Here is a 12602-nt window from a genome sequence, read left to right as displayed (position 1 = left end):
ACCGCCGGATTAATTCATGAGACGCTGATATTAATGCAGAGCAAATAATCTGGATGCCTTTGATGTGTGTTTTCATCGTGTGTGTGTGCGCATCCAAGAAAATATCACACACGGTTTTACATTGTCACAAATGATGATGGTGCTTTACTTGCTCGGGCGCTCTCCTCGCAGCTGTTTGTGGAGGCAGTAACGTGCTGTTGTGATGCAGGTCAGAGCCTGTGTCCTCTTGTTATCTACCGAAGGTGCTCAACACAGTCAGAACACATTTATGAGCCAATTCATAATTTACGCTCCATTTACGTTTTGTTGTTCCAAGTCATTTTCCGGCAGACTGCTTCACAATGGCAGCTGATAATAGGATGATCGATGGGCTCGTTCCTTAATGACTGTTTTTTAGTTGAGTGTAGCGCCGGCTCGGCTCAGGCAGTGACAAAATGCGGTTAGTATTTGTTCCCTGGAAGATATTGAATTGAAGCAATCAATAGCAAAACGTTTCCACTCAGTTACGACAGATGTTTGTTCCCTTTGTGCTTGTGTGATATTCTCCTCTCTTACCATGTGCTGCAGTGTTGATGTGTTGTTTCGCTAAGTTAACGTTGCATTTCTGGCTCTTGCATCCGTACGTTTCTGTTGCTGCTGGATCTAAAGCTTTCAGAAAGATGCAGCGTCGTCTCTTAAAGGACATAATGAAGCGTCCGTGCTTTCTGGGAGCTGCAGAGTTAAACCATCTATTCCACTTCCCGGTCTCAGATTATGCAGCGCTCCACAGTGTGCTCATGCATGTCATGCAGTCATAGTGTTCAGAGAAGTGACATTCCACCTCTATTTAAAAGCACGGATGCCTGTCAGTCTCCCTCTCTTTTCCTGTCATACATCCGCTCCTGTCTGTAGGCACATTTATGAAATATGCATTTATTAAAGCGCAGTGAAGCCGGCTGACTCCTTCCACTGACGAGTCGATGGCACGTCGAGCAGCCGGCGAAGCAGCTGCTGACTCACCTGAGTACAAGTGAGGCTTTTTTTGTCTCTGCTTAGAGAGTGAGTCAGGTTAGTGAAGCTTCAGCAGCGTAACGAGTGAGCGCTCTGGTTATTACTACGAACTCAAGACAGAATATTAAGATGCTACGATCAAAATAAACTAAATTATTTCATATTAAACGGGCAGTTTTTATGTGATGGCACTTCAGATTTCTTCTTGCAAAAGTGTTCTTGCCTTCTGTGTGAATCAGACAGTTTACTGTTCTTAAAGTTATAATCTCAAAGATCTCAGTTTCGTTCTCTTTGGCGGCACCTTTGGTGATAAACGGTAATTGCAGGAGCACACTTCCCAGATATCCAGACAGTGCTGCATGTGTGACGTCCACGGTTGGCTCCGGTTGTAACTCTTGATTTTCCTGGCTGACGGTCGCTTTCCTTTTCAGACTGTTTGCTTCATCTGAGCGTCGAGTTTGTTTCTTCTTCTTTGGATTTTCACTTCTTGTTGAAGTTGTATCTGTAGTTATCCATCTTTTCTTTGTTTGTTCAGCCATAGTAGATTACTGTTTACTCGCAACACTTGCAGAGAGCGGAAAAGCAGCCGCTTAGCTCCGCCTACCCTCTCTGGCAGACCAACCACTGCTGGCTGATGGAAAACACATCAATAACTGGGCGCCACTTGTGATGTTTTCCGCCGCACCAGACACCCAGTCTGTAATACTGCAAATGCAAAGGCTTTCATCCGTGGGCCATCGGCTCAATCACCATTGTGTTACCTCATTCGATGATAGATAGAAACTTAACAGACATTTATTTACATGAAAGAGATTATCACTTTAAATGCTGTTGCATGTGTCACCATTACAGCAAAGCTTTGTAATATTTTGAGGACGTAGACTTAAAAAAAAACGCTGACATATTCCAATCACTTCACAACACAAGTGGCAAAGAGGCACAGAGGAAAGACTCCGTCTGCAGCCCTGTTACCGTTGTTGATGAAACAAATAGGAACCTTCAAACTGCACACTGAGTTCAGTCCACATCGCTGTAAGTTTCAGCAGAAACAGAACATTTTCTATTAGCGTCTCAAAACTGGTTTTCTGCAGGACTATGAGCTGTTTGTGTTTTTCCTGCACTTTAGCCGTCATACGCTCGCAGTATATCTCATGGATATTTGTCAATAGAACAGTAACAACACAGGAAACCACAGAGGTTTCTGTTTTTGCTGCCAAAGTAATTTCATCAAGTGAAGCGTAACTGCAGATCAGACCCAGACGAGATAAATCTGACGGGTCACAAGATCTCAAACAGCAAAGATTAAAAACAAAAACAAACCAGCGAGTTTCTGACTTCTTTTCCGTCCTCGCTCTGTCTCTTCTCTCGGAGGCAAATTTATGACTTGACCCCATAAATAACATTGACTTGACTTTCTCTTGTAATGACAGTACAAAGTTGACTGTGAGCGCGACCTGCCCCTGTGTGTTGTAAATAAAACAAATGTGTTTTATTAGACGACCTGTGACTGTCCCAGAGTGAGAAACCTCCAGCAGAAGCTTGTGGTGATAAATTCAGCTGCCAGTACATTTACTGTGTGATGACTAAACCGTGTGCACAGACCTGATGCACCTGTTAACTGTGCAGAGCAGGACAGGTTTCATATACAGCAGCATCAGTGGGAGTAATATTATGATGATTGAAGGGGAAGGCTTTTATTCTGAAGGTCACATGTTTTATCCCGGTAACACATAATCAAACTCCACCCCTCTAACGTTCTTCTGAGCGGCCCTTTGGATGATGAACGAACTTAAAGTTAAGAATGATTCAGTGAAATGTGAAGAAGAGCAAAGAAAGCAGAGTAAGGGAACAGCCCGGTGGAAAAACTCGTAATCATGAAAACGAGTGGAGAGCGACTGTGACAGCAGGTGAGGAAAATGAATCGATGGGCGGGATTGATCTTGTTAACTTCGAGGCAGTGGTGCGAGACCAATTGCCTAACTCGGAGCCTGAAGCTGGGTCAGGCAGGAGGAGAGAGAGGGAGGGAGGAAGAGAGGGGTGTGCGGATGATCTTGAGCGAAGGGGACGTCTGAAATGCCAACTGGCTTCATGAAACAGAGGATGGATTCAAAGTCGTGACAGGTGCATCACTGCCAATGAAAGGAGTCCCAAAAATACTACAAGACAGTGTGAGGAAGTAATAACAAAGATGTCTGCCGGCTGTTTACACACAGTGCTGTAAACGATCATGAGTACATGCTGCAGTATGGGTGAGCCTTGTTTACACATGCTGAGATGATTTCCTGTTTGTGTTGGCAGAGATCCGCGAGGCGTTTAAGGTCCTGGACCGGGACGGAAATGGGTTCATTTCCAAACAGGAGCTGGGTATGGCCATGCGCTCTCTGGGTTACATGCCCAGTGAGGTGGAGCTGGCCATCATCATGCAGAGACTAGACATGGATGGTGAGTCACGTCATGCACACTCACATACACACACATAAAGGTGTACAAATGTTCTGTGTGATGGGGTTCCTCTCCCGATGTGTCGCATCGTGACAGAAAAACTGCTGTCTGGTTTCACAAACACGTCACTTTACAAAGATTTACATTACACAACACTTTTTTCTGCACTTTTTGCCTCTTCGACGCACAGATAACTTATCCCTCCGTGCTATGCATAAAACATTTATTAATGCAAGCCTGAATGTGTTCTCATTTCAATCTCAAACACTCGCAGCTTCTACTTGACACATGAAAGTAGCCAAGTGAAACTGAGGCAGTGAGAGGACGACATAAATAAAGAATATGTGACGTTAATAAAATGAATTCATACATCGCATGGGGAGACTTTTCTTCAGAACAAAGGTGGCTGCAGTAGATTCATCTTTATGGAAATGCATGACAAAACAGTGGTAGAACAACACATGCACATAACTTCTGTCTACAGCTGTCATAGCAGTAAGATCTGAAGCAGCTGGTGTTTATCTGAGCAGCTTTACCCTCACCTGTGACCTTTTAACCTTTTGTCCTTGAAGACAACACGCCTAGCAGCAACAAAACACAAGCGATCCCTCTTCTTAAGACTTCCTGTGCGCAGCGGCAGGCTCCAGGCAAAGCCGCCTGCATTAGCTGTGATTGACATTTTATAAAGAAAAGACGCTTAAAGTTGTATAAGACCGGGAAAATGCAATATGCAAATGTCACATCACAGGGAAAATATTCAAATTCTCCTTGCTGCTATCTCAGGCTTTGATAAGTGCTTTCAGTTTCACTGTGGAGGGAGAAACACTGTAAATGTTCAAGGCTGAATATTAAAGTTTAAGAAGTTAGACTGCCTTTATTCCTCTTCTGACTCATCCGCTCCACAATCTCAGGAGACCGGCGCTGCTTTGTGCCTCAGGGCCGGATCTTGTTGCATCGTCTGCTGCCACTTGAAGAAGCAGGCGAGGCTGATGAAGGTCACTGCAGCTTTTGTCTCAGGAAGTCTGCAAAGTGTTATGCTGTTTATTTATTCATTCGCCCGGTTCTCATTGTTCTGTCTGCTGCTGCATCTGGATCTAAATTTGTTAAAGTTGTTTTTTTTGGAAAACCTCTTTCCCATGAGATGACCCGGGTCAGCCTGTTTGTATTGATTGATTTCATTAGCAAAATACTGAAGATTTTCTTCATTTAGGCGTTATTGAATGTGACGACGGGCCGGCTGCCTACTGAGAGCTGTCTTTGTTTGTTAATGTGCCAAACTGTGATTCAGTGCAGACAGCTCAGTCAGATATGATCCAGCAGCTTTAGACAAACAAAGGAAACAAACAATAAAAGTCTAGAGATCGGTTTGATTTATGTACGTTTTAGAGAACAGCTGACTTTAAACAAATACCGGTCTATCAATTTTACGAGGTTGATGAATTTCTGAGCTGAAATCAAAACACGATGCAAACACACTCAGACAGCTGCTTAAGCAAATAACTGTATTAAAGAATAAGTAACATCGTCAACCAGAGTGTCTGCTCAGCTGGGCTCTGCTGCATGTGCTGCATGTGCTGCATGCGCTACATGTGCTGCATCTGCTGCATGTGCTACATGTGCTGCATCTGCTACATGTGCTGCATGTGCTGTATGTGCTGCATCTGCTACATGTGCTGCATCTGCTGCATCTGCTACATGTGCTACATGTGCTGCATCTGCTACATGTGCTACATGTGCTGCATCTGCTGCATGTGCTACATGTGCTGCATCTGCTACATGTGCTACATGTGCTGCATCTGCTGCATCTGCTACATGTGCTGCATCTGCTGCATGTGCTACATGTGCTGCATCTGTTGCATCTGCTGCATCTGCTACATGTGCTGCATCTGCTGCATGTGCTACATGTGCTGCATCTGCTGCATGTGCTACATGTGCTACATGTGCTACATGTGCTGCATCTGCTGCATGTGCTGCATCTGTTGCATCTGCTGCATCTGCTACATGTGCTGCATCTGCTGCATGTGCTACATGTGCTGCATCTGCTGCATGTGCTACATGTGCTACATGTGCTGCATCTGCTGCATGTGCTGCATGCGCTACATGTGCTGCATCTGCTGCATGTGCTACTTGTGCTACATGTGCTACATGTGCTGCATCTGCTGCATCTGCTGCATGGGGTAGACAGTAGCTCAGTCTGTAGGGACTCGGCTTGGGAACCAGAGGGTGGTCGGTTTCTTTCCTGGGCTCCGTCGAGGCGTCCTTGAGCAAGGCACCGAGTCCCCCAGCTTCTCGGGGCGCATGTCCATGTGCAGCCCCCTCGCTCTGACAGAGTGAAAACATTGATTTTCCCCTCGTGTCTTTTTCCTCTTATATTCAGAGTGTTGCATAACAGAGACCCCCCTCTGTTGAACAAACTACGAGGCACCATTTCTCTGCATTATGTATTCTGTTTAAAAAGTTTCATATATATCTGAAACATTTATGTGATACCAATATATCTGCGCAGGTTAGAACCACTTCCAGCACTGATTAAAAGAAAAGTGTCAGAGAACAACGTGATAAGAAGTCTCCACAACGTCCTGGTAAACTGACAGATTAAGTGTGAAAAATCCGTCCTGTTGCTGTTTTCATGGTTCTTTTAAAGGCAGTTTGGGAAATGATCTTCTCATATGCGTGCACGCTGACACAATGACAGAGAGGCAGTGATCAAAGGGACACTGCGTAGAGGAGAGGGGGGGCATTAGCAGGTGAATGAGAATGGATGGTAATGATTGTATCTCAGCCAAGTGGGCAGCTGTGAGGATTGGATCCTCCGTCACAGCCATCGATTCAGAGTCCAGCAGCCAAGTCCACCTGATATCCTGAAGATACTGACAGGTTATCTGCTCGGCTCATCTCTGCCAATCCCTGAGATTGTTATTGAGCTCTGAATGCCCTTCATGGAGAGTGTGACCACCCTTCTTTGTTCCAGATCACAGCACTGCACCAGCCTTTGTCTTCTCTTCCTTTTGGTGCTTATGACCTTTGTGCCTCGTCCCTCTCTGAGTCTTATAAACTTTATTACCTAAACATCAACATCAGGTTTTCATTCTCTATTATCTTTAATGTCACGTCTTTGACTTTAACTGAAGGCAGCAGGTCTGAGCATCATTCCTCAATAATTCATCGCTCTGTTTCCAGCTCAAACAGGAAGCTCGCTTGTGACATAACTCAGGAAGAGAGCGGTCAGGTGCGGGTGGCTCGGACTTTGACAGACACAGAAAGTGACTCGGTGACTTTGTGCATAAAGTTGAGCCGTCACAAACTGCAGATGCATCAAAAGGAGAGCCGGCATGCAACCATGAAGCGTTAGGAAAAGCAAACAGGGCTCTTAAGGTGAACTTCAAATATGCTGAGATGCTTCCCGATGACGAGGGATGTTTGAGTTTTTATTTTGATGTTCTACCGCTGGTAAAACATCAAAGCGTTAATCTAGAAGATTTGCATTTGAAAATGTTCAATTAGCCTACAAGCATGCAGAAAACTCGCCGTAAAGGTGACTGCACACTGCCCAAACAATGCCCATCAGCTGACAAGACGGACTTTTGTTGCCTACTTTCGTTTTCTAAGTTTCAGCTTTATGTTACATGGACGAAGGTCGTGCGTACTGATGTTCCACATGAGAGTATAGGCTAGTTGTCAAGGGAACGCACTCTCAGAATGTCACGGTTTGTTGGGAAAAGGCGCACATTGATCTTTGACTGACTTTCCACGACTCCACCAAACGCGACTGGACCTGACAAAGTTGAACAACTCCATACGACCAACTGTCGGCACACACTGGCCCGACAGTTGGTGTTGGTTGGAGTTGGTCCACGTTTGTCTGGTCAGTGTGCAGCAGTGTTATGACCAAGTCATTTTTGCTCAGGTCCCAAGCAAGTCTTGATTCATTAGTTAGTTAAGGCAAGTCAAGTCACTTTTTTTCTACCCAAGATGCAGCACTCTTACCTGTACTATCCGGTCTTTATAAAGAGAAAACACAAGGTGTTAGCAGCCCGTCTAATAATGATATTATTGGTCAATTTATATAACCTGTTCAAAAAGTATGACAGTGAATTGTATCTGTGTTATCTTGGCACAGACGCAGCCATGACGATGGTCTGCTCTGAGACCGTGTTGAGTAGTAACGAGTACGACTGATGAGGATTCTCTTTGGGGGCTTTGATGTTGCATGTTGCCATAGCGAGGAGTTTGACTGACAGCCAGTCATGCAGTCATGACAATCACTTACCGGGGAGCTTTTTGAGTCGTCCAATCATGACTCCCAGTTTGCACTTGATTGTTTGACAGAAACTTGACAAGATTTAATCATCTTATATTTAACAGCTAACATTCAAACTTATGAACACACGCAAGTCATCCGAGTCATCATGCCTCAAGTCCAAGTCGAGTCTCAAGTCATTTATTTTTTGTCAAGTAGCAAGTCATCAAAACAGTGACTCGAGTCGACTCGAGTCCAAGTCACCATGACTCATGTCCACATCTCTGGTGTGCAGTCACCTTAAACCCTCTTTCTGTTAATGTTTTTTTCCTGCTCAGGTATAAAAAGTCACCGTTGAGCTGTAAAGATCTCACTTGGGTTCGGTAGCCGGATCTCAGTACGCGCATTCTGTTTTACCTTGAACCTGAACACCCAGACCACCTTTATCTCACTGTCAAACACCCATCCAGCTGTCCGGACATCCTCTGATCTCACCGCTGCTCCATCTGGCCTGCAGCGATGCATCTGCCCTGCTGAATATGCAGGAACACGCTGCTGTCAGTGGCATTAACCGTTCCTGTGTGACATGGCCCACAGTGGCCTCAGCCAGAGCAGGAGAGGAGGGGCTGGAGGAAGGACAGACTGAGTCGTTTTAAACATCTAATTTTTCACAACTGCCTCCTCCTGTAACAAACAGCGAGAGCTTTCAGCGTCTGTTTGATTCATCCGAACATACAGGCGATAAAACCAGACAAACTGTGCAGGGAGACAAAGAAACCTCGCGGGTCTTATGGAAACTTTCCTCTCAGAGAGACAAAGATTCAATGTGAATCTATGATCTGTGGGAACGTGTTGATGTCTGCACAGTTTTGATGATTTGTTTTGGCAGCAGCTTCAGCAGCGATCAGCAGGCTGCCGGATCATAGTGTTGGAATGAAACAGCAGGAGCTTCATGTTGTGAGTGATTCTGTGGCTGTAAACTTTGATGCTGCTTCATATCCCGTATTACAGAGCTTGTCAGGGCTCATTGTTTTAACTATCTCTCGTCTCAGTAGTAAATAGTGTGTTGAACTGTGCGATTTGAAGCGTGCTGGTTTTAGATTAGAACAACAAAGACATAAACAGCATCCTTACTTCCCTTTCAGCACAGACACAGGCTGTAAACGCCGAGTTTCTACAAACACTGAAGAGAGAGAACTGCAGAAACCTTTTCAACCCTAAAGGCTTCAATTATGTCTGCGCTGCACACCTGTTCAATCCGGGACACGTTCACTGTTATGTCCCCCATTCCCCCTCAGCTTCACATTCATGCAGTTATAAACATTGAGCTGCAGGCTGCTGGTGCTCTGCTCAGGGGCACATCAGCTGTACTTGTTCAGGACAGGAACATCATTTGTCATTCACTCTGCCTCTCCGCTCTCTCCGAACCAATGAAGGGGAACGAGCAGGACAGAGCTCATGCTGTTTCAAACATTTCCACTGAACCGGGTGGTGTTGAGAATAAACAACGACATAGACGAGACCCGGAGACAAGACAAGGTTGCAGCCTGGATTGTGCTCTGTGGTTAGAGGAACCACTCCAATTATCAGATAGAGTTTGAGTTTCATTTACAAACAACAACCAGTTTGACAAAAGCTGCAAACAATGCAAATGACACTACCCTTGCGTCACCCAACGCTGCTCTTGTTGCCTAGCAACAGGTAGCTAGCAGGCTAAGTAGCTAGCATTACTAACGTCACCTAACTTTTAAAGATAATTTGTTTCAAGGGCCTTTTCGTTTACCTGTATCATGTGTATTTTTAGCTATTCGATGGAGTTGAAACAAAAAACTTTTAAGGTGTATTCCTCGGCTGCGTAAGAATCTGCCTTCTCGTTTGTATTGGCGCCCAATGCATCTTGGGATACATTTGGCCGCGAAGGATGCAAAAGGAGGACGCATTTGTCGGCCGCATCTGAAGGAGCCTTCGACGCGCCGCTGTGACGCAATCGGGCTTCAAATACGGCCGCTGGATTAGGACACAGCTTACATCATCATGTATCCTTAATCTGTCCTCTTGTGTTGTTTCAGGTGATGGACAGGTGGACTTCAACGAGTTCATGACGATCCTCGGACCCAAACTGCTGTCGTCTGAAACCAGAGAAGGCTTCCTGGGCAGCACAATAGATACCATCTTCTGGCAGGTAAAAACCTTCCTTCGTTAAACACCTGATCCATTAGCTCTGCTGAATCATGACACCTGAACCGACTTAGATATGAGGAACAGACGCTGTGTGTCTCAGTTTAAAGATCATCTATGCAATAGAGGGAAACTTGCAGCTGATTTCTGCAAAGAACTCAGTGTTCAGTCAAAATGTGACAGATCCAGAGTTTGCTCTTTTACCAGCACTGTTTCTGAGCTCTTTGAAGGGCAGTACAAAGAAAGACAGATTATTGTACCGCCTCTGACGTCCTCTGAGCGATTTTTTGACTGATGATGGTAATATGCGACCCTGACAGATGTGTCTTTGGACAGCCTGAAGGGCTTTGAGAGCCTGGAGAGACTTAGAGTGACAAAGGAATCGGTGGGATAAGAAACACACAAGAAAAATGTCGGCGTAGAAGTGAAATACAGTGACTTTGAGCGTGTGCGACAGAGAGTGTTGGAGACAATAGAAAGAATGAGCACAGAAATAGAGCAGGTGCGAGGGAAAGAACGGGACATTTGGCTGTGATAGTAACACTTGGCGAGCCCGTCGCTTTGATGCAATCATCGGCCTGACCCGGGCTCCTTCTCTAGGGCAGGAGCTCGTGGTTTGCACCGTGAGGACACAAGTCTTGGGAGGTATGAGTGCAGTCTGGGCGAATGTGCTGCCAGCCCCGTTTGGCTGCTGCATTGACCTTGGCTTGTGTGAGACGGCTCTTGGCTTGGAAAGGCTTTTTTTTTTTTACCCTTCAAAGTCCGAGTGGTGGTTGTGGATTTGGGTTTGTGACTCCTTCACTTACAAACCCACATTTCTTGTCTGCTGATTCAAGCCTGGAGGCACAGATTCAACCACCACCGAGCATATTCAGAGGAGAGAAATGTGCCTGAAGTTTGATTTATCATGATCGTTTCTCCACACGAGCACAGATGATCAGTTGCTTGACGTGTAACAGTTTGATGCTTAGTTTACTTTGTGAGTGGATGGTCCTCTGTGACTCTCTTAGGTTGCACCAGGAGGATGGTTGCATACATTCAGCATTACATCCTATAAGAACAATTATCGTACACTTAGCTTAACAGTCGTTTTCACATAACTGTCATAACTGTGTGTGCAGGAGGAAAGAACATGCAGTGTAACCGCCGTGTGACAATAGAAGAATGGAAATTCTCTTAGCGATGAAAGTATACATGAGGAAAAATAACACTATCCCAAAAGCCCACCCAACAGTTCAGCAAACACTGAATAAACCATCAACCTGGACAACTCATGCTGCTGGCTCATTATGTCCCTCTCATGGAAATACAGACGATACACTCGACTCCCAACCGACAGAGCTGAAGGCTCCTCTGTGACGACCAACAGCAGGTTACAGGTTCTTTTCTTCTCGCTCCAAACTTTAGAGTGGGTTTCATGCGGTTTCACATTTAAAGACAAATATACATTACCAGTCAAAAGTTTGGACACATTTTCTCATGCAAGTGAATGGGAAAGTGTGTCCAAACTTTTGACTGGTAGTGTACATAATGTCAGAATGTTGGATGTCCACATTAAACGTGGGTGAAGTTTCCAATCTGTAGGTAAAAGTATGTTGGAGTACTCCCCAGGCTTCTCAGCTCAGTCGGCAGGCTGCTGTGAATGCCAGGTGAACACGGTGTTTTTCTACACTTGTGATGTCACAAAGTGCAGCCTCAGCAGGCTTCAGAGAGCTGGCCAATCAGAAGAAAGTGGGCTTGTAGGGGCGGGGTTTCTTAAAGGGACAGAGCTGACGGAGTTGTTGCAGGCAGAGGCTGCACAGAGCACCAGTGTGAGAAGAATGAGGAACTCTAAATTATGCAAATCTTCTCCACAGGTATCAGAGTGAAACATGAAGCTTGAAGCGGCACACCCCCTTTAAAGGCTTGAAATTGAGTGAATCATTTCCTGTGGGTTCATCTTTTGAGTCATGACACAAATTGCACAAATTGCAAATATGCATCACAGACAAATGTCTTAATCTTACTGTAATTAGAAACGGTTGGTGAGATTGAATGTGCAAGATGACGTTTTTGTAGCAATAATTAACAGGAAACGTATTTTCTTAGTTTCTCCAGTACCGAAAGCAGAACCGATAACGTCTGAGTTTATTAATACTACGGTCTTTCATAATTCGGGCCCGGGTTTCGGTACCCATCCGTAATGACACGTTTGCACTTCAAAGACGAGATCGTAATGCAAAACAACAAAGAGGAATTCAGGAGGACAGCTACGTATTTTCTTCCTGTTATCAACAGCTGCTGTTACTATGACAACCGCAGACACATTAGTCTGAAAGTCACCAGCTGACATGGTCACTAGTTGAACCGAAACACTTGTCTCTGTATTTCTAATACAAGCAGCTGGCAGTTTTTTATTAGCAAAAAGACTGATGGAGAAAGTAAAACAGCAACAAGCTTACAAAAGGGAACATCTGATTGGAACATAATCTGCGGGACGTGCCACAACGCAATTGCTCGCCAATTTATAAGCCATAGCAACCAGTTGATAAACAGGCCTTTGTCAGCTTGACGGCTTTGCAGCAGAAAATAAATGCACTTGAGGATGTGTGTAATTAGCTTCTATGTAAAGGAAATAGCTGTGACCCAGGGAGGAGCCCTGTGGGACGCCACTGGTCAGGAGACAATATACAGTAGAGCTATTTGCCTGTTTATAGTCTCAGGAGTTTTAATGTTAAACCTCAGTATGTGCAGAAATATTACAGGCCGAGTA

General features: G+C 45.0%; 1 protein-coding gene across 2 annotated transcripts in view; it reads left to right on the top strand.

Moving 5' to 3' along the window:
- The window catches only part of caln1 (calneuron 1), a 69589-nt gene that overhangs the window by 19424 nt on the left and 37563 nt on the right, over window positions 1-12602 (top strand). For both annotated transcript variants that reach the window (XM_069668434.1, XM_069668433.1), the window contains exons 3-4: window positions 3289-3432; window positions 9742-9854. In XM_069668434.1, the coding sequence (XP_069524535.1) occupies window positions 3289-3432; window positions 9742-9854 (257 nt within the window). The remainder of the gene's footprint in view (window positions 1-3288; window positions 3433-9741; window positions 9855-12602) is intronic.

The sequence above is a fragment of the Semicossyphus pulcher genome, unplaced genomic scaffold (genome assembly GCF_022749685.1).
Source record: "Semicossyphus pulcher isolate SPU_LCO1_2020_fin unplaced genomic scaffold, fSemPul1.0.p SCAF_19, whole genome shotgun sequence".
Lineage (NCBI taxonomy): Eukaryota > Metazoa > Chordata > Actinopteri > Labriformes > Labridae > Semicossyphus > Semicossyphus pulcher.
The sequence above is the reverse complement of the archived record's forward strand: the minus strand, read 5'-3'. Positions and strand labels throughout refer to the sequence as shown.